This window comes from Lygodium microphyllum, chromosome 6 (assembly GCF_053477565.2).
Source record: "Lygodium microphyllum isolate KBCC chromosome 6, Lygodium_microphyllum_v1.1.10, whole genome shotgun sequence".
Taxonomy (NCBI): domain Eukaryota; kingdom Viridiplantae; phylum Streptophyta; class Polypodiopsida; order Schizaeales; family Lygodiaceae; genus Lygodium; species Lygodium microphyllum.
The window spans coordinates 123,662,187-123,685,652 of record NC_141140.1 but is presented as its reverse complement, the minus strand read 5'-3'; the positions used below and the strand labels follow the sequence as shown (position 1 = coordinate 123,685,652).

General features: G+C 39.3%; 1 protein-coding gene across 4 annotated transcripts in view; it reads left to right on the top strand.

The window, feature by feature from the left end:
- LOC148035069 (protein SHOU4-like) overlaps positions 1-4,036 on the top strand; it is a 30,730-nt gene extending 26,694 nt beyond the window's left edge. For 3 of the 4 annotated variants that reach the window (XM_087679982.1, XM_087679985.1, XM_087679984.1), the window contains 2 exons: positions 3,018-3,229; positions 3,353-4,036. In XM_087679982.1, the coding sequence (XP_087536108.1) occupies positions 3,018-3,229; positions 3,353-3,545 (405 nt within the window). In that variant the 3' untranslated portion in view covers positions 3,546-4,036. Of the gene's footprint in view, positions 1-2,659; positions 2,825-3,017; positions 3,230-3,352 lie in introns of those variants that run through there. The other variant, XM_087679986.1, reaches the window with a different exon arrangement.
- The last annotated feature ends 19,430 nt before the right edge of the window (positions 4,037-23,466 follow it).

Below are 23,466 nucleotides of genomic sequence, written 5' to 3'. Positions count from 1 at the left end.
TATAAAATTCTTCTGCATCAACATAAGACTGTATATGAAGACGCAGCTTCCCAAGAATGGGTGTCACAGACTCTGAGTGACTAGGACATGCCAACCCTGCCTCTGCTGTGTAGCCCATCTCATCTGCTCTGATGCCCAAAGTAGAAGCCAACTCTCGTGAGATAAAGTTTGCCTTAGCTCCAGGATCAAAGAAAATGAGTACATGTTGATCCCTAACTTTACCCCAAGCTCTGCAGAGCTCATTAGCATCCGAGTGTGGCTTGTCTCCCAGCATATCTGGCACTAAACTTGCTGAAGGTTTGGGCTTCTTTCCTTTCTTGTCCTCTTTATCATCATCAGTTGGTGTCTTATTCTTGTCCGGACAATTAGACACAATATGACCAGTCTGCTTTCACAGATAAAGCACTTCCTCTCAGCCATTAAAGCCTTTCTCTCTTCAGGAGACTTGCGCACAAAAGGTTTCTTCTGGTCCTTTGATTGCTGTTCAAAGAACTTGGCTGGCTTCTTCTTGAACTGCCAAGATTCACTTGTGCTTTGAGAAATCTGAGAAACCTGTTTACCAAATGGCTTCTTTGCTGAAAAATTTTCAGATTTGTCCTGTTTAATGCTGCCCCCAAAACCACTTGACTGTCCCAACAATAATGCATTTCCTGTGGTAGCATTCTCAATTAATTGAGTCAAAGTGGTGACCTTTGTCTTTGTACAATAATTCCGAAGTTCCTTGGGTAGCCCACAGCAATATTTCTCTATCTGCTCAGTCAATGGCACAACCCTGTAAGAAGTGACTGGAAGCAAAGCCTGCCAAAACTTCTTGTTATAATCTTCCAGATCCTTGCATTTAGATGCATCCAAATTGTGCCAAGCTGACATAACATCAATCTCAAATTCATTGGTCAACCAAGCAGAAGCAAATACTTGCTTAAAGTAAGTCCAAGTGGTAGGAGCCTGTCCTTGCATCAATAGTGTACTCCACCACCACTGACTAGCATTATCCTTAAGAAAAGTGGTAGCTTTCCGAATCTTAGAAGGCTCTGTAAAGTTCCCTCCTGCAAATGCGGCATCAAACTGCTGTAAGAAAGAAAGAGCCTTAGTCCTATCTTCAAATCCTCGAAAGATGTCAAACTGTACGGCTGCACCACCTTCCTTGTATGGCTTTGGCTTCTCATGAGCCATCAAAGGATCCGTAGGATATGCCTGAAACATAGGAGTTGCCGGACCATTGACTATAGGGCTTGTAGACACAATACTTGCTTGCTGATTTTGATAACCAGCCATACCAAAAGTGCCCTGTGGCATGCCAAAACTGCCCTGAACACCCTGAAATCCAAGCTGTATGCCTATATTGCCATACATGGGGTCTGGCATAAAACCCTGTGTACCCCCAAACACTGTTCCTGGTACATAAATCTGGTTTCCAGGCGCATAACCAGCCATACTCTGAAATACAGATCCACCTCCAAAGTACCCAGGATGTACAGAGGTCGGTGGGAAAACCTGTGGTAAAGCCTGAAAATTGTTTCCCTGTCCATTTAAACCAACATTTGGCTGCTGTAAAGTAGCGAGCTGAACTGGCAATGTGGTTGGACACTTGTGCTTCTCCACTTTCCCCTTTGCACTAGGTCTCTCTTTCTCCTATAAAAAGAGATCATTTCCTCTCATTCTACATCAGTTTTCCCTGCACTGAAATCATGTATGGGAACTGAGATAGCCCCTAAGTTTGTCTTGGCTATCTCCATCATCATATCCCTCAATTTCTCCCTCCTCTTGATGTTGTTTTATAGGACAATAGACCTGTAATTTATTACAGTAGCCTTTTTTGGAGCACTTCTTCCAACTTCAACCATCAACTTGTCTCCGCTTCTTTTAAGTGTCTATGGTTGTAATTTTCTAAATAATTGTCATTCTCAGCTTCAAGTGGTCATTCTTTCTATTTTCTCGAACTGTTAGGTATTGAAAATAAAGCGAATGTTATAATTGTGAGCACACTATGTTGCATGGGGCGTTCACAATGTTGGCTAGGTGTCTCCATTAACATTCCAAAAACACCTATGGCTGTTTCATCTTCAATTTTGCCAAGCAAAGTATTTTATTTTTGGTTCAGTGGCCAAATTTTTTCAACCACCAAACTTAATGAAAATATGGAGGAGAATTGCTGAAGATATGTGAGGAGTCTGTCCTGTGGTTCACCATGGTGTAAAGTAGTCCTTGATGCTTGATTGGTTGGAAAGAGAATGGTGAACAGGCTGTGGGGTGAGGTTCCTTCTTGCAGATATCTTTGTGTACTTCCCTCTTACAACATACTTACACTACAGAAGTTACAAGTTTGATGACTGTGCAACAACTGGAGCTACTCCTGTAACTTACTTTTGAGTCTTGACTCTAGACTTGTAAACATTCAACCTCTTCATGTCCCACTTTTGTTCAAGTATTGACACGAGACATCAAAAGGAATGATGGGTTGGTTGGCAAAAAGACCCTGTTTACAGAACCCTACGGAGGGTCCAACTGCTTTTTTTCCAATTATTAGATCTAGATAGTGGCTGCACTTTACTTTCGAAGGTTCCTTAGGAGGGTGTTCTGGTGGAGCCTTGAGATTGAGCTCGAGGTTTGTGGATCATAAAAAGGACTCTGTGGCTAATGAGGGACCTGCTGTGGACAGGACATTCAGAGTATTCCATCAATTTGGAGTATTGCACATGGGCTGGAGTGCAGCATAGATACGCTTTTGGCAGCTTTTTCCCCTTGCAGACCCTGTAAAATTACTGCTGTAATAATGAGGAGGATTCATATTCTACCTTTCGCTTCACTCTCTCTCTTTTAACTTGTGAGTTTTGGAAGACTCGTGTCTTACAATTGTATTTTGAATGCATAGACACATACCCTTTCTTTGTTTGTTGCTCTCTAGCAAACAGCTCATAACTTTATGGATTTGTAGTCTCCAATGACAAGAAGCTACAAAATTTTGGATGCACCATGATCTATACCCTCCTTATTTGGGTTCTGTATTGCTGTTGCAGAGGCATGTAGTTGATTTTTACATATCAGATTTTCAGTCTGGTTTAAGAGCACTTGTGAAAGCTGGCTATGGTGCTACTGTGATACCATTGGTGGAAGAGAGCACTGTAGTTAGTATCTCCCCAAGAAACAAAGAGCCACCAGCAGATTTTACGCGATGGATGGGTTCACGAAATCTTTCTTGTGACGACAGGGTGATGCGGCTTAAGGAAGGGTAAGTTTTGAGGAGAGTTCCTGTGTGCTAAAGCTATTCCATTTTGCTGTTTCTTGAAATAGGTGGAAGAGTCATACTAAGCTGCAATACATGATTTTATGGTTGATTGATTGTACATCGCAGGTATATCAAAGAGGGAACCACAGTGACTGTTTTTGGTGTAGTGCAACGGCAAGAAAATGTACTGATGATTATTCCTCTGTGTGAGCCGGTTTCTACTGGTTGCCACTGGAGAAAGCTATTTCTACCAAGAAGTCTGGAAGGCTTGATCGTATCTTGTGATGAGATGTGTAAAGTTGATGGTGTACCTGTTTGAATAGCCAGCCAACAAGCACTCTTTTCTATGGTCCATCCTGGACTATTGTCCTTTGTAAATTGTTTGCAAAAATCTATCGAGAAAACTTTGTGAGTGGCGTAGCTGTATGAGTCAAGTCGATCCCAAGTTTCAGACAAAGTGTGGAGGCTGTATCCATACTTATACCAGCAAAGTTTGTGTGAGGGGTTCACATTTTGTCTGGAGCATGTATACATACATGTATCAGCAAAATTTGTGTGGGGGGCTAAATGTGTCTTGAGACCTTGTTCGCATCACCCCATGATTGAAGTATTGTAATGCACTTGCAAAGCTTTTCCTTTCATTTTACATGTATTACTCATTGGTAGGTTTAGTTTAGGTCTCATTTCTGCAATTGATATGAGGTCTCTGAACGGGAACAATAGTAGTAGTAGCATTGTGCAGCCTGTTTGTATCAATTATTGAGCATATCTATCAAAGCAGAAGCTGATTTCTTGTGCCTTAATATTTAATTGTTGTATAAGAAGAGTCCCAGAACCTGTGCAAATATAGTTTGTAATCTATGTGAGTAAATATTAATTGTCAACATAAAGCTTTATGTATTTTCGATACATCCGTTTTACATTTACATCATTAGGATTTGAAATTATTGCACTACATATAGCTAATGAATGCCATAAGCCAAGAGGAGATGAGTGTTGCAGTTAGAAATGGTTCAATTAAGTGTTTTTGGCAGATAATGATGCTCAAGATACTCATGAATTTAAGCTAAATTCACCTCTAGAACATGCTATAAATATAGTGGATCTTTTGGAGATGATTGGCGGGCATAGACTGGTTGTGTCATGTATGATATAGGTATATCGGGCTATTTTGGCATTGATCTAGTGGGGTGTTTTCTGTAATAATCCCTACTATAAATAGGGATCAACAAAGATTAATTCAGCCCAAAAATAAGCCAACCTACTTCCTGATCTAATTGGATGAGATGGTGGGTACCAAACTAGTTCTATGGGGAGGGGGTGTTTCAAGATATGGAAGTCATGAAGGGGCTAGATTGAGGCTAATCACAGGATGTAAGTTGACTGCAACAGTATACAGTCTTTGCTCATAACTTGTGTGTAGCCATGAAAGCTTCTATCCTCTTATATAGAGGTTGCTAACCCTCTCTTTTGGTCTCCATATCAATTCTAGTGCTAGTTAGACAAAGTATGATCACTTCTTTTTCGGTGGTGGAGGGTTGTGATTAGCCCAAGCTCCTGGTTTACTACTATTCATTGTTATATGAGTCCTATATCATCAAGATCTCACCTTTGAGCAGTGCATTGCTATATGGGATATTGTGGAGCAAATTGCCAAGTGATTTTGATCAATTGGATAGGAAATGCAGTGTTCAAATTGTTTAGGAGCAACTAAGGAGACAAAAAAAAAGTAAATGATTGCATGAATGTGGGAAATGATTGCATGAATATTTGGGTACAGAGTAGCATGGCTGATTTTTTGGTTGGCCTTGCTTTCTTTAAGGATTTTATCATGTATATACCATATATTTTAATATTTATCTTTAAGCTTTTTATAATGTATATATTATGTATCTTTCATATTTATCTTTAAGCTTTTTATAATGTATGTACTATTTATCTTTTTTATATTTGTGAGGTTATTTATTACCTATGTATTCTCTTTTTAATGTTTTTTTTCTCTTTCTAAGGTTTTGAACTTGTATAGGTTCTACGAATTCTTGGGTTAAATAACTATGATTAACTATTGAAATAATATTGTGCACATAATAAAATAAATTTATGTGATTTTTTAATAGCTAAGATGGGTTAAAATAATTTTGAGAATATTTTATGAAGTGTGTTTAGATATAAATATATTATATATTTTTGTCAAATAACTTAAATACAATGTGAATTTTTTAAAAATAGAATAAAACTAATCTCATTGTCGCACAAAGAACATAAATTTATAATATTATTTTAACTTATCAAGAAGGTTTTTAAATAAGTTGGTTTCGTTGAGGAAAATAGTCTCATAAACAAGCACATTACATCTTTTTTCCCTTAGAGGAATCGAGATGTCTTTATCTTTAGAGAAATTTGAGGTGGTCTTTGAGTGGAGTGGTTTTATTTGTCCAAATAGCATTCTCTTCAGGGAAGTCTTTCAATTGTACAAGATGCTCACATATGTTCGTATTTTTAAGGATTTTTTCATTTGTATCAAGAGTCGTATCAAGTTGTACTTTGAGAATTCCTTGTCTAGGCATGTCAATTTAGCTATCATCTAATACTTTGAGATTAAAGTATCATCCGAGAAAATACAATGTGGTAGTAGATGCCTTAAATCATAAGGTGCTTGAAGCTAAATCCTATTATCTTTGAAAAGCCTTCTAGAGAAGAAGTTTTAGCATAGTTAGTCTCTATGCCTAGCAATCCAACTCTTGAAGTAGTTTCATTGGTGTTATTTTTAAAGATGTAGACCATGCTCAACTTTGGTAAGTTGTTCAAGAAAAGGAAAATGACTCAAATTTGCAACTCAAATACAAAGATGGTGATGTGGATAATGGATATTTGTACTTCTATAATAGACTATGAATTCCAAAGGACTCTGAGCTCACGAAGAAAAATTCTATGTATTTCAAAGGACTTTGAGCTCACGAAGAAAAATTCTATGTGGAAGCACATGATTCACTTGTAGATAGACACCTTAGATATACAAAGATAATGAGGCGAAGCTACTTTTGGTTAAACATGAAGGGTGCAATGCTTGTTTGTTTCAAGTTTTGATTGATCACATAAGTGGCTTTCTTGACTCAATGTTAGATTATCGTTCCATTCCAAGTAGATGAGCTAGTTGAAGAGGACATGGAAAGAACCAAGTTCTTGTATCAGTTTTTAAGAGGCATAATTTACATTCTCATTTAACCAAATAAAATCAAACAAGGTTTGGATTTTCAACTCCTCTTTTCATTTGGCCTCTAATACCATGTAAGACATACTTGCCTAGAAAACCATGGGAGTAATGTTTAGTAGTCATCTAGTTGTGTATTATAAGCAACACTAGTCGAATCCCATGGAGCACATGAACTTAGTCAATTAGTTAGCTTTTGGATCTACCTTGCAAAGGGGACATCAAACTTGTTCTATGAGGATCAACTTGAGGTTTGTAGACTTAATTGAGGTCACCTAAATAACAGAGTAGCATCGAGTTAAGAGAGCCACTTGTGTGATTGATTAGAATTCAAAGCAAGTAAACATGGCACTTGGTTCAATGAGAGTGAGAAATGAGGAAGAATAGCACTTCAATCGCTTTGCCCCTATGAGGATCAACTTGAGGTTTGTAGACTTAACTGAGGTCACCTAAATAGCAAAGTAGCATCGAGTTAAGAGAGCCACTTGTCTGATTGATTAGAATTCAAAGCAATTAAACATGGCACTTGGTTCAATGAGTGAGAAATGAGGGAGAATAGCACTTCAATCCCTTTGCCCATAAGGCATAATCTCATATCGACATCTTGAAAATATTGTTGTGTTGGGATTTAAGATCTCGGCCCTATATAAGTCAGTGTCTTAGCTCTAGACCAGAACTCATTGAGAAGCCACCCAACTATTTGGGTCCACCCTTGCGTAGGACAACTTTCATCAGGGAAGTTGTACACACACTTCCCGTGTACGCATCCCAAAGGCATTCTTTAGTTATCTAATCACCTATCATAATTAAGGGAGATATTCAAAACCAAGTTTATTAATTAATCCCTTAAGCATAAGTTCCTTACACAAAACTTATTCCACATACACAAATACAATGAAAATAGTCCTTTCAAAACAAATATCTTATTGCAAATAAGGTAGTATTATTCATTCATGAGATTATGAGCCAAGTCCAAACTTGCATGAGAGTTGGACATATAAATCTGCCCAAAACAAGCCAAACCTTCCTAAAACTGGGCCAAAGACCATCTGTAAATTGGATATGCCACCTAATCAATCCCCTAACTAGTATAGGGATCTTTGGCATAGTCTTCCAACCCTCGTGACAATCTCCCTAGAGCTTTTCTAGTCATCATGAGTCTCTTGAAATCAATTGCAATAATGGAGAGATATATTGTCCACAAGATCAATCCTAGCACTTGAGATAGGAACCAAATCTTGTTGGTGGAACTTCGTGGTGTGTTTGGGAATAGCCACACTTGCTTCCTATACCATTTGTATGGATGAATTTATCAATAGCTATTTTTTTAAATTATAATTATGGCAACCAATATATTATTTTAAAGACATTCTTTTTTGGATTTACAACATAGCAAGTAGTCCTTCCAAAACAATTCTTTCAAGCTAGTTGCAATTGAAATAACAATAACAAGCAATAGTTTCAGTGATTCCATATTACACAAGAAATTCCTAGGCTTTTATTGTAAAAGTCACTTAATTCATAATATCTTTTAGTTCATGATTTTCCCAAATATCCAATTGTGAATTTCGATAATTTGGTCTATAGAATTTAATCTATGTTCATAACTTTTAACATTGGCACATTACTAGATAGCAAAAAGTTATTAATAAATTGGATGGGTATTTGATCTATTAATTAAACCATATTGATGTAATTATTACCAATTAACTCATGACTAAACTGAGGATTGGAATGGCATTAATGTTGTTATCTTGTATTCTTTGAGTAGATCTATCACATTCGTCAAAGCTTTTCCAAGCTCGATGCCAGACTTGACATAATGCTTATTGTTTCAAGTGTTTCTCCCATTTCTGTAATGGCTGCCTCTCACATACCCAATACATCTCTCACTCTCATTGATTTATTAGTCCTTATCTCAAACCACATGAAAGCAAGAACAAACATATCGATAAGGGTATAATAAGCACCTTCTCCTTGTTGCCATAACATGAAGGCTAGAATGTGGCTCCATGATTTTTGTGTGGTGGTCCTCAATCTACATCCACTACTCTATAGCTCCTAATCTAATCTTCAAGTGCTTGATCCACAATAGGAAATACGAAGAAGAAGAGAAGCAATCTAACCCCTCCTCCAATCCACCTCTCACCTAAGAAGGGGAAGAAAAGAAAAGTGTGAAGCAAGAGCGTACTTGTGGCTGAAATGATTAATTTCTAATATATTCTGACATATTGCACGTGTCCTAGATTTACATCTTTATTATCTTTTTGCCTTTTGTTATCTTTGCCTTTCCATTTATTCATTCCACGAGTTGCTTTTGTTGCCTTTATCATTTCACAATTGTAGTTAATATTACCCTCTTCTAGTGGAGTGCTAGTCCCTTGCCACTCTTCATTGGAGGTAGCATGCTTTAGCTTGCATCACACACAATGAATGTTAGGGATAGTGGGGTGGCCATTCTGGGAAGAACAATGGTTGTTGTTGGAGCTTGATATGGATGTTGGAGTTGCTTTGGACATTGAATGTCAAGTGGGAGTGGTAATTGTGTTGGGGGTAAAGGTGCATGTGTCTATGAAGCCTTGTATTTACTACACATATCGTGACTACACACTTGTACACTGCAAGTGTGGCGAGCACCCATCATTATCACTTCATTCTTTATTCTTTTGGTGAGTATTGAATAAGGGAAGGCCAGTCACACATTGTGACTATTGGAGTTCCTACATATTGCGTGTGTGTCTCTCTTTTGCTCTCTTGCTCCATTCACCATAGATCGCATCTCTCTTACTTTTGCTTGCCCGTGCTTCCACTTAGGCTTCATCCTTCAATTGGTATTAGAGCCTACCATTCAAGGAGCCTATCTATCATTCCCTTTAGCCTATGATAAAGCTTCAACTTAAAGTTTCATGGCACCCATGGTTCATTCACTCCGAGGTACACATTGAGTCTCCATCTATTCTAGACCTTCCAAGGCTTATTTTGGGACTTTAAAGAGATTTTTTGGGCATTGCTTGAGGCCCTACTATGGTTAGTAGTATGTAGGAAAGAGAGTAGGGAAGAACCCATAATTTTTAGTGCATTTTATGGGCTACTCCCTACCTATTACACTTGGCTTAGTTTAGCCATTGTTTGCTCTTAGCACTTGATACACTCTTGTTGAGAATCAAGCTCAGTGGTGTTGACATTGACTCTAGTTAGTATAATTTTAGCTAGTTTTTTTACTAGTCATGTCTAGCATAATAATGAGTCGGTTAGACTTAAGTCAGGTTAGAGGTGTCTAGTCAATTAGTGACCTACTTTCATACATTGTATGTGTGACTTAGACTTAGTACCTATTGTGTGTTACAATGAATGAATCATGGAAGAGAGAGTATCATGCTCTCTATTCATGGCTTTGTCACATCTCTTTCCCTCCCTTCGAACATTGTATTACAGTAAGGTTTTGTGAGAGCTGGAGTGTGAAGGTGGGAACTAGATATGACCTTCAGCTTTGTGAAGAAATACATTGAAGCATTGACAGCCATAGCCTGAGTTTGCAAGGGATGTACTTGAAGTTTCTCTCCTCTAGAATTGTCAAAGCCTATTGAGGCTTCAAGAGGGGTTCCATTGGCATGCATTGGAGCTTCCTAAGCAACCATTAGTGTGCAACATTGGTAGCATGCCCTGCAAGACTATTTACACTGGTTGCGCCTGTTTTTTTAAGCTTTTGAAATTGATGAGTGAACATTATATATTTCATGCTCCTTGACATCTGATACACTTTGGCAACCTTGGAAAAGTCACTGGTTAGTCTCCAAGCATTGGTGTCTTGGTTTGGAGCTCCACATTCAATGGATTTGCTCAGCCATTAAATGTATGTTGCAGAGATAGGGTGCTCTCATACACACATGGACAACATATACCTCAGTGTTTGAAGCTTATTAGGGCCCATGTTAATGTCCACTGATGGCCGGATGATGCTTGATTGTTCTGGGATGCTATGTGAGAGATACTTTGAGCATTGGTTGCTCATTTTAGAGGTGTTTTATTGCTGGTATAACGCATCCATTTGCTAGTTATTAACAAAGTGAAGGCCTATAAGTACACATGTTGAACATGCAATAATTGATGCTCATATGGATATGTTCTAACTTCTAGATGTTATGGAAAATGTTTGAGATGCTGTGAGGTGCTATTGAGCTAAGAATACCTCAATTATTATAGACTTTTTCACTGCTAGTTATTATAGATTGCTTGTTTGTCATTGACTGTGAAAGGATTCACTAAATGTTGGCATGAGTTTTGTGTATCTATTGATGCTCGTTTGGACATGGTTTGTGGTGATGTCTTCAGATATTTTTGAGCTGGTTTGGGCCTATGTTGAGCTCAGTTTAACCGTCATTTTTTTGATGTAATTTAATTTATAGCCAACACTCATTTGGACAAGTTATCCATAAATCAGTTTGGTATTGATTGAGTACTTCCAATGGTGGGGTGTATTGAATCTTTGGGCATCATGTACATGTATGGTGATGTTTATGGGAGTTTTTGAACTACAGATCTGAATTGCATTTGCTATTTTGGAGCTTGGTTACACTACTACTGATTGTGGTAAATACAATTGGTTTATGTCTTAAGCAGTTGATGATATTTATAGCTACAACTAGTAAATTGTAACAAGTTTTTGGAGACTATTTGAAATCATTGTTGTTTCCTAACTGAAAATGTATTACATTGTCTGGACTAGTGGCATTATGACTAATGCAATAGGAACTGATAACATCACTTAGATTATGGGGGAGAAACTGCACAATAAGAATTCCGCTCTATGGAAGTTCAGAATGCAAAACTTCATGATTGGAAGAGGTTATTGGGATTTATGTACATGAGATGAAGCTAAACCGAGATTGCCCAATAGAAATCCTACTCCTAAGCAGGAGAGAGCCATTGAAGTTTTACATTGGTTCTCGTTATTCATAAGCAATGGATGGAAAGAGCTATTGAAGTTTTACATTGGTTCTCCTTATTCATATTAGATGCTATGGCCATGCAAATCACTAATTGTTAGACTCCAAAGGATGCATGGGAGATTTGTATGAAAAACTATGGTAATGTCACTAATGCACGAAAAATTCAACTGAAGCAATAGTTCAATAACATGTCAAGAAATGGCAAAAGCATACATGCTTATACTACAAAAATTACAAACGTTGCAGATTAGCTTGCTTCTATTGGATCAAAGGTTAAGGATGATGACATGATTGCAATTACTTTGAATGGCTTGAGTAAGGAATACAAAGCCTTCGACACATCGATTTCTATATGACCAAACCCCCATGATTGGAATGAGTTACTTACATTGTTGCCGCATGAAGAAGTCAAACTTGGTTTGAATACAGGTTCAAGTACCTCTTAGAGTAGAGACACCATCTTTTACTCCTGTCAAAGAGCTAGAGGTAATAGGGCTCGTGGAGCCTCTCGAAGTCATGATGACATTGAAAATGCTTATGGACAACAACAATAAAATGTTTAGAAAAATCAAAATGCTCAAGGCCAAAAAGGATCAGGATCCTTTTGAGGTAGGGGGGATCACCTAGAGGTAGAGGCGGTCCTTGGCAGTCTCATGACTAGTCGAATAGAGACAAAGGCTATCGTTACTATGGTAGGTATGGACATATAACAAAAGACTGCCATAAAAAGTAGGTTGACATGAAAGCAAAAGACAAATAACATGATAACCATGCATCCTTTAGTGATTGTACTGATGATCCGTTAGATAGGCTATTTGCTATGACATATGTATGGAAGCATATGCCTAAGCAAGGCAAGGCTGATGAAAAGCAGGCTGACATGAAAGCTAAGGTAGACAACATGATAGCTATGCATCCTCTAGTAATGCTATTGATGATTAGTCAGATAGGCTATTTGCTATGACACATATTGAAGGGTATGCCCAAGCAAGGCAAGGCTGATGAAAAGTGGTATATTGACTCTCAAGTGCCTCAAATCATATGACCCCGCATGGAGAATGGTTGGATGATGGGTTTGTACGTATTGGTGATGATACGCAACATGACATCAAGCATATAGTTATTATATCACTAGTCATGTATGATGGGAAGAAAAAGAGTCTGTATGATGTGTCGCATGTATGATATCACTAAAAATTTATTGTTTGTTGGATAGAGTAGAATATGTGAGATGGCTATTTTATTGAAGAGTATGGAAATGGATGCAAGCCAATTGTTTGCTAAAGGCTGAAGGGATGGCAAGATGTTTACGTTGGATGCTACTATTCTTGAGTTAAAGGTAGCCAAGCTTGGTCATGACATTGGAGTATTTAGAGATGTGAAAATCTGGCATAAGTGTATTGGACATGTAAACATACAATGGTTGAAAACCATGTAGCAGAAGGAGATTGTACTTGGTTTGCCAAAATTCAAGTATATGGAGTTAGGACATGTATACTTTGCTTGCCAGTTTGGAAAGCAAGCAAGACTTCAATTTGTCAGATATGTCAGAAATAATACTAGTCCTTTGTTGTTGGTGCATTCATATGTCTGCAGTTTGATGCATAATGCATCCTTCAATGGTGCAAGATATTATGTCTCTTTTATTGATGATTTCAGCAGATATACTTGGCTATATATTTTGAAGCATAAGGATGAAATGCTAAATGTTTCCAAGAATTTCAAAACACATGCTGAAAAAGAGTTTGCATGTTATATCTCATGCTTGAGATTTGATGGATGCGGTGAGTATGTCTCTCATGAATTCGACAAGTATTTGGATGAATATGGCATTAAAAGGCAGCTTACATTCAATTATATACCACAATAGAATGGTGTGGCATAGAGAAAAAATAGGATGCTTATGGAAGCTGCAAGAGCCATACTAAATGAGAAGTATTTACCAAATTGTTATTGGGTTAAAGCAGTTGTAACTATAATATATGTCTTGAATAGATTTCCTACAGCTAGTATTTATGGTTTTACACCATATGAGAGTATTTGGGCAAAAATTGGATATTAGCCATCTTAAAGTATTTGGATGTATTACTTATGTAATGTGTAGGATGAGAAGAGGAAGAAGTTAGATCCGAAGGCTGCCAAGTGTGTCTTTATTGGCTATGCACAGGATATAAAAGCCTATAAATGCTACGATTCAACTACCCATGAGACATTGGTTAGTAGGGATGCAGTGTTTGATGAATTAGCTTCATGTGGTATGGTGGTCTAAATGTCATTGTTTCTAATGGACTAGCCAATAATGCTCATGTTGAAATTTATCGTTCTACTAGTACTACAATAAGTGGACCTATAGTGATGTGTCTTCTACTATCAATATGCTTGTGCAATTATGGTTCTATGTCTATTGACATGGATATGTTGGTGAGGGGAAGATTAGATAAAAGCAAAGAGAAGATGTTGTTGGAAGATGTTAATAGGTCATTGACTTCTGGTTATGAGTCACCTGGTAGTGACAATCTTGACAATGAACTTGGCATACCGTCTGTTACTACACCTGGAGTTAGGCAAAGGAGGTATGTACCACCTCATGAGAGGGAATCACAAAGCGCATTGTAGTTAAGAAGGTTAGAGAGAGTTAGAAAGTTTGTTGATAGGCTGTCTTATAGTGGGTATTCAGCCAAACACTTTGCTTACATGACTAAAGTGATGGGTCACAAAGAACCTACAAAGTTTAGTGAAGCAATTGGTGATAAGAATTGGCATGTAGCCATGGATGAGGAATATGCAACATTGATTGAAAATGACACTTGGGATTTGGTTTGATTGCTTGAAGGCAAAACATACACTGATTATAAATGGGTTTACAAAGTGAAATGCAAAAAGCAAATGGATCTTTGCAGAGATATAAGGCACAATTAGTTGCTAAAGGTTATGCACAGAAAAATGGTCTTGATTATAGGAGACTTTCAACCTAGTTGCAAAAATGACAACCATGAGAATTATTATTGCTTTGGCAACATCTAAGGGATGGAAGCTTTGGTAGATAGATGTAAAAAATGCATTTCTAAATGGAGATTTGATTGAGGAAGTGTATACGGAACAAGTTAAGGATTATGTATACCTTGATTATCTAAATCGTGTGTGTAGGTTGAAAAAGACACATTATACATTAAAATAAGCACCAAGAGTATGGAATGCTTGGATTAGCTCATATATATAGTAACTTGGATTTTAGATGGAAAATGCAAATCATAGTCTATTCACTAAGCAGACAGAAATATGTTATGTATTCTTGGTTATTCATGTAGATGACTTGATCATTATTGGAGATGATGGCCATGGTATTGCTGAAATTAAATCCATGTTACAAGTTGAGTTTAAAGTGATAGACTTGGGAGAGCTAAAATATTTTCTTGGCATTGAGGTAGTGACTACACCTCAAGGAATTTGGCTACTACAAAAACAATATGTATAGGATATGTTGATTAAGTATGGAATGATGGATTGTAAGCCCATGGAAACATTGCCAGATTAGAATGTAAAGCTTGGATTTGATGTTGGGACTGAGATAGAGAATGTTACAATGTAGATGGTGGACAACCTGATCTATCATACCATTACTTATCGTGACCTTAGTTATCCAGTGGGGCTGATTAGTCAGTTTATGGAGAAGCCATGCAAACCTCACTTGGATGTAGTCAAGAGGATTATAACGTATGTGAAGCGTACTTCTAATTATGGATTATTTTATGAGTTTGGAAAGTCACTTGAATTGATAGGATATATAGATGTTGATTGGATTAGCTGTGAATATGACATATGATCAAATAGTGGTCATGCTTTCAGTCTTGGAAGTAGGATGGTTAGCTGGGAGAAGTAAAAAGCAGCCTATAATTGCTCTCTCTAGCATAATCTAGAGTATAAAGGTGCAGCCTTAGTTGTATGCGAAGCAATTTGGCTCTCTTGAAACTATTATATGACTTGGGTATACAGATGGACAAGAAGGTCACATTGCATTTTGACAACATGAGTAGTGTAATGTCTCTTTGAAAATCCTTGGCAATCGTTTTGGCATTATTCAACTTGCTCCCTCCTGAATCATTTGAAGATTTCTTGCTTAGCCATTGACTCACAATTTGATGTAGACATGTTGTATATCCTATGGACAACAAACAATGAGCTTCATAATGCAAGTTTAGTGCTTTAGTGATGCTATTTTGGTGCTTAGATGTTATGATTACTATTAACCCCATCTACAAAGCCACAACCAAGGGATGTGCAAAATAAGGCAAAATAAAAATTAAAAAATTACGGAGGTGCAAGGCAAATGGAAAAAAGAAAAACAAAAAAACAACTTGCAAATTTTGAAATTAGAAATTTACTTGGAATTGTTTTTGTATAAGAGCATCGGGCTTGCTTTCATATACATTATATCAATTACTCTCTTTCAAACTAGTCAGTAAACTGCTAAAAGAATGTACATGGTATATGTTAATAAGAGAAGGCCGGTCTAGACAAATGCAAAAGAAGGGTACCCAAAATTTGCACATAAGGTGAAAAGAAGAAAACGAGATGATATAAAACATCACTGGAAGGGGCGTATCATTGCCTTCAAAATTATGCCCAAAGGGTAGTTTGTCAAGGTGCAACACGTTTACATGGCCAGGAATATGCACTTGCCTCCAAACGAACGTGTTCCCCAACAAACACATTGTAAGTTATTAGTTAAATAACGTATGTAATTCTTTTCCATTTAGGCAAGTACTAACAACTGATTCGTCATTGCAGATATCGTTCCATCAACAAGTATTGAATGGCAACCTGTGGAAAGCCTAAGTGGGACTTTCCATGCCATTCATAAGGTATTGACAGACATTATTTATGCTGATCAAATTGTGTCTTTTTTTAGTGAATGCAAGGCTTTTATATATTATGCACAGTATGTGGTTCCCTCTAAAGCGGATATGTATGGGAATATCGAAGATTTGCCATTGCCAAGCCTTTCATCTCTAAACTGGGAGATTCTTGACAAGGTAACGGTGTAGAGTTTCAAATTCAAAATATCTTAGGATATTCAAAAGTCCATGACAACTGGAAGGATCTCAAGAAGAATACGTTTATCATGGTTTGTACCCCTTCATATCTTCGTGGCTTGCTTCAAAACAACAAATTTACAAAGAATGAAGGTATCCTGGCTAAGTAGAAACTTTTCGGAAGAGGATTTGGACAACACTATAAGGACGCTTTGGAAATCTAGAGAGTGCGACCATAAGGGTGATAACTTGAGGTGCAATGCATGCCCTCAATCCTTGGCTTTGGCTTACAGTATCCCTCGCCAAACTCTTGCTTTGGGCTTTGATTACAAGAGATACAAACTAAGATTGGGTATTTGGGTTCCCTTGGATTCCGATACAGATTGCACACCATATAAACTTGTGGTGCACATTTTGCCGCATGAAGAAGTAAATAAGGTGAATGTTACTTCCAATTGGAGTCTGAAAGATGTGAGGGATACCTTGTAATTGCTAGACAATACATCCCCTAGATATAAGTTCAAAGTGAATGGCGTAACAATTGGTAAAAGAGCCGAGCGCTCTTTTCTCTTGTACGAGTTGTTTGTCTCCCACAATTGTGAGTTCTGAGCCTTGAGAATGAAAAATTTGCAGGAATTTATATCTTGATTGACTGTCCTTAAGATATTTCTTAGTGGGAACTCATAAGCTATTGTGGGAGCTTTCGCTCAACTGCCAAGACCCACGGACTGCTTATTGTTCAAGCGTTCTAAGCGAGCTCCAATGGCTATCTCTCACCTAGTCGACGCGCTGTCGATCCTACGAGTGTAGTGAGCTTACCTTGATGCCCGATCGAGTACCCTCCTCTCTCTTGCACTCCGGTAGCTCCACGATTCTTGATGCTAGCTCAAGCATCCTCAAGCCTCCTCCATCTCCAAGCTCCATCCTCCATAGCCATGCGTGCAAGAGGAGAAGAGAAGAGAAGAGAAGAGAAGAAGAGAAGAGGAGATGGTGAAGAGCTGCACCCTCTTGATCCCTCACTCTCACACACACTCACTCCCTCACACTCTCACACTCCCTCTCTCAAGAGCACACACAAGCAAGAAGGAGAGAAGAAGAGAGGAAGAAGAAGAAGACTCTTTTTGCCACACACCAAAGAATGAGCTTCTCATTCACTTTTCAACTTTATATACAAAGCCCTAAATCCTTTTTGGGCGGTCATCCCCTTTTTCCTCTTTTACATGGCCGGCCGTAGCCTAGGCCCTTTTTCCCATTTCCCACCATTCTAATTTATCCTATTCCCGGCTAATGCATACACTTTGCACAGGAGCGAGCCTGACACTCTTTTACAAAGATTTGGGGGCGCTTCCGCATTTTAATTCTTTTGTTACCTCGGGCCGACATGGAAGCTCTCTGAGGGTCGTGCCCGAACATTTGAATTTTTCAGGGACTGGCTACTGGTCAAGGCGCATTTTTCTTCTTTTATCCTACGCCTTTTTTGTTATTTCCATTTTTTTCATTTTTCGCTCCTTTGTGCTGCGAAAACACGGTAACATTACCATTTTTTCCATTTTCCACTCCTTTGTGCTGCGGGGAGCTTTCGCTCAACCGCCAAGACCCATGGATCGCTTATTGTTCAAGTGTTCCAAGCGAGCTCTAATGGGTATCTCTCACCTAGCCGACGTGCCATCGATCCTACGAGTGTAGTGAGCTTACCTTGATGCCCGATCGAGTACCCTCCTTTCTCTTGCACTTCGGTAGCTCCACGATTCTTGATGCTAGCTCAAGCATCCTCAAGCCTTCTCCATCTCCAAGCTCCATCCTCCATAGCCGCGCGCGCAAGAGAAGAGAAGAGAAGAAGAGAAGAGGAGATGGTGAAGAGTTTCACCCTCTTGATCCCTCACTCTCACACACACTCACTCCCTCACACTCTCACACTCCCTCTCTCAAGAGCACACACAAGCAAGAAGGAGAGAAGAAGAGAGGAAAAAGAAGAAGACTCTTTTTGCCACACACCAAAGAATGAGCTTCTCATTCACTTTTCAACTTTATATACAAAGCCCTAAATCCTTTTTGGGTGGTCATCCCCTTTTCCCTCTTTTACATGGCCAGCCGTAGTCTAGGCCATTTTTCCCATTTCCCACCATTCTAATTTATCCTATTCACGGCTAATGTATACACTTTACACAGGAGCGAGCCTGGCACTCTTTTACAAAGATTCGGGGGCGCTTCCGCATTTTAATTCTTTTGTTGCCTCGGGCCGACACGGAAGCTCTCTGAGGGTCGTGCCTGAACATTTGAATTTTTCAGGGACTGGCTATCGGTCAAGGCTCCTTTTTCTGCTTTTATCCTGCACCTTTTTTGCTATTTCCCTTTTTTCCATTTTCTGCTCCTTTGTGCTGCGAAAACACGGTAACATTACCATTTTTTCCATTTTCCGCTCCTTTGTGCTGCAGAAACACGGTAACAGCTATCATGAAGCAAGTTGCCTTTCGAATGTATAGAAATAAATGTACATTACATTCGATTTATAAGTTAAAAAGTTCATTACATCATGAGGTACAAAAATGCCATATAAATGTACAAAGCCAAAATAATAAGGCTTGTGTATGCTTATGTTTGCTCTTTTGATTCTTTATCTGCTGCCTTCTCCTTTGTTGGCTTTGTGGCTTCTTTATCGATTTCTTCAAAGACGTTTTTTCTCACAGGGCTTTTCTTTGATTGTTGAAAGAATTTCACCTTTACAGGTACTCTCTTTTCTTGGGGTTTAAGAGGGAATGGATCAAATTTCAGAGGAGAAAGCATTGGCATTCTTTTTTTTAAAGACTCTGTAGCAGTAGTCTTTGTGGCTGACTTACCACTACCATTGCCATTGCCATTGCCATTGCCTTTGCCCTTGCCCTTGCCCTTGCCCTTGCCATTGCCCTTGCCATTTCCATTGCCATTGTCCTTACCATTGCCTTTACCCTTTCCCTTGCCCTTTCCCTTGCTTGTGCCCTTGGCCATTGAAGTTTTGGGTGGAAGAGGGGAGTCAGGATCATATGGTGTGATTGCCTTGTCCAAAATCAGCTCAATGCATCTCTCCCTTATCCACCAAACATACGAATCAGGATAGTCTCTACACTGTAAGAATAAATGTTATAAGTTAGTGAAAAGATATCATGATAAGGGTTACACAAAAATCAAATGAAATTAACTTACATTCACTCCTTCTATTTGTAACAACTTTGAATCCACTGTTCTGCAAATATTTGATATAACTCTCCATCCACAAGAATGCACATCGCTTTGCAATGGAACTTCTTGTAGAAGAAACGTATAAGGCTATTGAGGATCAGCAAGATCCTCGTATGTAGTATCCAAAAATGTAGAAACCAGTCTACAAGCACTACAAAAGGAAGCTTTGTAAGTTCAAAATATTTTTTGTAAATATAATCAAAGCAAGTAATTTTCTTTCAACATACATTCGTGCTTGGCCATGAACACCGCTGAGAGAGTTCATAAAGATAATTTCTCTAGTAAGACAGTTAATATAGATAAGACTCCAATGCCCTCTGCAAATTCAAAATAGAGGTGAGCAGAAGGGTGAAAGCAAATGAATATAAATTTTCCTCTACAGAAAGAAAAATACATTTCTACATAAGGGAAAAAGATGTGGTAATTTGTCACACTATCAAAAATACGAAAGAATGGTGCAATATTAGACCCAGATCTTGCAAATAGTTCCATTGAGAGAAGTGGATCAACAACATATATGGCTCTACGGATATCGAGAGTGAGAGAGGAGACGAATGTCCTGCAGTCAATAGAAAAAGCTATTTGAATCGATCAAAATCAATACAAATTACATATAAAATATACTTGAACCTATAAGCCTTACCTTATGCAACAAAAAATAGCGGAGTCAGATAGTTGGACATCCCTTTTCTCCAACATGGACACAGGAGCAAGTGATGCGGCTTTCTTCTTGTAAACTTCGTCTTCAGTTTCCAATACCTCCTGAATTTTTTCACTCAAGATAGACTCGTGCTGGGTGGCACCCCTTGTAGAGTAAAGGTGAGTTACATCCTCAACCTTTAGCTTTTTCCATTTCTTGGACAATTTCGGGGGAATGTTAAGGATTTCAAGGGCTTTTTGATCGTTGGAAGGCAAGGGCCTCAACACTTTATCGAACCTATACCTGATTCTGCTGATCATGTTGAAATCTTTATTCATAAGGGTAATTCTATGAGCATGTGCAGCAGCAATGTAAGCATCGTTCATGAAATCAATAACAAAATCTTCTGCAGCCTCTTGTAGAGCAAGAATTGCTGAGAGTTGCCACTTCTTATTTAGACCAGAGACAGTCGCCACTCTAGACAATCTGTCAGAGATCTCTTTAACAACTTTTATGAAAGCAGCCTTTGGAATCACGTGCTCTATAGCTCTTTGGGCTTTTCGAATCTCACTGAAACACCTCTGCATGTAGAAGAACCGGGACTTCCTCTTTTTCTTTTATGGCTTGGGAGGCTCACTAGCTTCAGCAGAAGTAGGCTCAGGTGCAATTGGAGGGGATGAATCCTTCACAGGGCAAGTCTCACCCTTTGCTTCTTCAACTTTAGGAGAAGAAACATTCTTTGCACTGAAATGCTTTAACTCCATGGAAGATGCTAGGCCAACACCTGGTGTAGGGGGGATCTCTGTGGCAAAATGCTCTGGGGCCTCTGATGGCCCAGCCTTAGCAATATTTGAAGAGGGTTCCTCCTCAGATTCATCAAATTGTAACTTTCTTCTTCCCCCACTATCCCTCCTATCCACATAAACTTTTCTTGCAGTTTGCTTTGTCCTTGCCATACAGAGGAGAAAATAGAAGAGCTAGAAATACAAAAATGATATAGGAATTTTCTCAAAAATCTGACAAGAATGCAGCAGGCAAGATACGACGCGAGAAGGAACAAACGAACAAGATGGATGGTCACGTTCGCACCGTATCGGAGACGAGGACAGCGAGATAGAAAAGCCCAATATGACGCGAGATGGATATTGGGAAGACCAATGAAGGACGCCCTTGCTCCGTATCGGGCCATCGAGGGAAGACCACCGAAATGAGGAAATCGGGAAAGAGGCAAAAGCACACTCGCTCTGAATCGAGGATGGGAACCGATACGAGTGAGAGGACAGTTATGTAGTAGACGCAACACTGGGATCACTCCAAGGCGCAAGAGCTCGAGAAATGTAAAGTGTACACGTAAGCAAAATAATCCCTTCTATACCCTCGTCAACCATGCCACGTGTCAGACACATGTCTCGCATTGATTGTGCCATGTGTTTGCCTAACGTCCATATGCCACGTGTCGACTAACGATCGGTCTACATGTTTGCCACGTGTTTGTCGGCCACGTGTCGACCAATGGCTAGTGCCACATGTCGAAGCCCAACGGCTAGTGCTACGTGGCATTATTGCATGCCCTACATAAGAGGGTGTCCCTCATCCGTACGGCTTTTTTGGCTTTCTTTGTGGACTTCTCATTCTTCTCTTGATACGGTGCGAGAGCGAGTGTTCCTCTTTTGTGCTTTTGCCTGTTCGCGTCGTTTCGGGCTTACCTATTCTTATCTTCCTTTGGCGTGGCTCCTAACCCGATACTGCGTGAGGGCACGTGATCACTGATTTTGGTTCTGTCTTATCGCGTCTTTTGGTTGCGGCCCTTTGCTTTGAGTTGTTTTGGTTTGCATTACCGATACGGCGCGAGTACGAACATCCGTGTCTAGCGTTTGAGTCTCATCGCGCCGTATCAAGCAAAAGTTGGAAACATGTCTGAACCTATAGATTTTTTGGGCTCTAAGGTTTTGCCAGGAACTGGGAAAATGAGAAGGCTTTCAAAAGGCTCAAGGGCTTTAACATGTGATGAGCCTGTGCATTCTGTTTCTTCCCCATGCTCTGCCACCAGTGTCAGAATGCCAAGCACATCTCCAGGGAAGCGAAATTCGGCAATGAGAGGTCTTGGAGTATCAGAGCTTATTGATGTCACTCCATCAGAGAGGCTTCTTGAGTTTATCCTTCAGAATGGCATGGATCTCTCTTTCTATGGAGTTGTTAAGAATGTCTTTAATCCTGATTGGGACCTTGCAAGTGTTTTGAAATATTGTAAAAAATATTTTTTGGAGAAATTTTTGGATTTTGAAAATCTAGTAGGTCCTTCTATTGAAGTTGGTAGAAAGGAATATGTCCATGTTCCCATTGGGTCAACATAAAATGAAAAGTCAGTGTTTACTAAGAGGTGTGGTGCCCACTCTCTAGATAGGTTTTATGCAAGAGACATATTGTGCTCCACTCATTCCAAGAAGTGCAAGATTATGTCAAAGTCTGCTACTTTTATTGTTTTCACCCTTGTCAAATATCCTCTGAGAGCTGATAAGCAACAGTTGGAAGTAGCAAAGTCTGCTAGCTTTTGTATGTTAGATGATTTGGCAGATGAAAAGGAAACACAGGAGGTTGTAGATGTAGATTTTGAGGCTTCGCTGAGAAGTTGGATGTTGCTGTTAGATATGATCAATGCCCCACCCTCATTAGGTGCTACCAATGATCCATGGTGCTCAAAGTTGTAAGGCCCCCATTATGAGGAGAAGCCAAATGTGAGCCCGGACATTGGTTGAGTCCTGACTTGTATATCAGATGAGGTCTATGTGACCGGATGGCAAAAAGGTGACTGTTGTGGGTCTAATCTTTGGGTTAGACGGAGTGGTTAAGTTGGTAGCAACTCGAGGCACATTGCATTGAGTTGCGTGGTAAGGGAGTTAAAAGGGGCCCCTATTGTGGGGTCCGGGGGCTGCGGAAGCGGCCCCTGGCTGGGGGGTCCCAGGGGGGCCAGCGGCCCCCCTGGCGGTGGTCCGGGGGCAGCGCCCCCGGCCCGATGGTAAAGGGAATATGCTCATATGATAGTCAGAGTTGTTGTTCCAGCTAGCCTTAAGCTCTTCACCTATCTTCTGTCTAGATCGCCATCTAAGCTTCACACAGTGGAAGCGCATGGGTGGACAGAGCCATCTTTGTATCAGTTGTTTGGAGTTAAAGAATTTACTGATTCTCCTCTT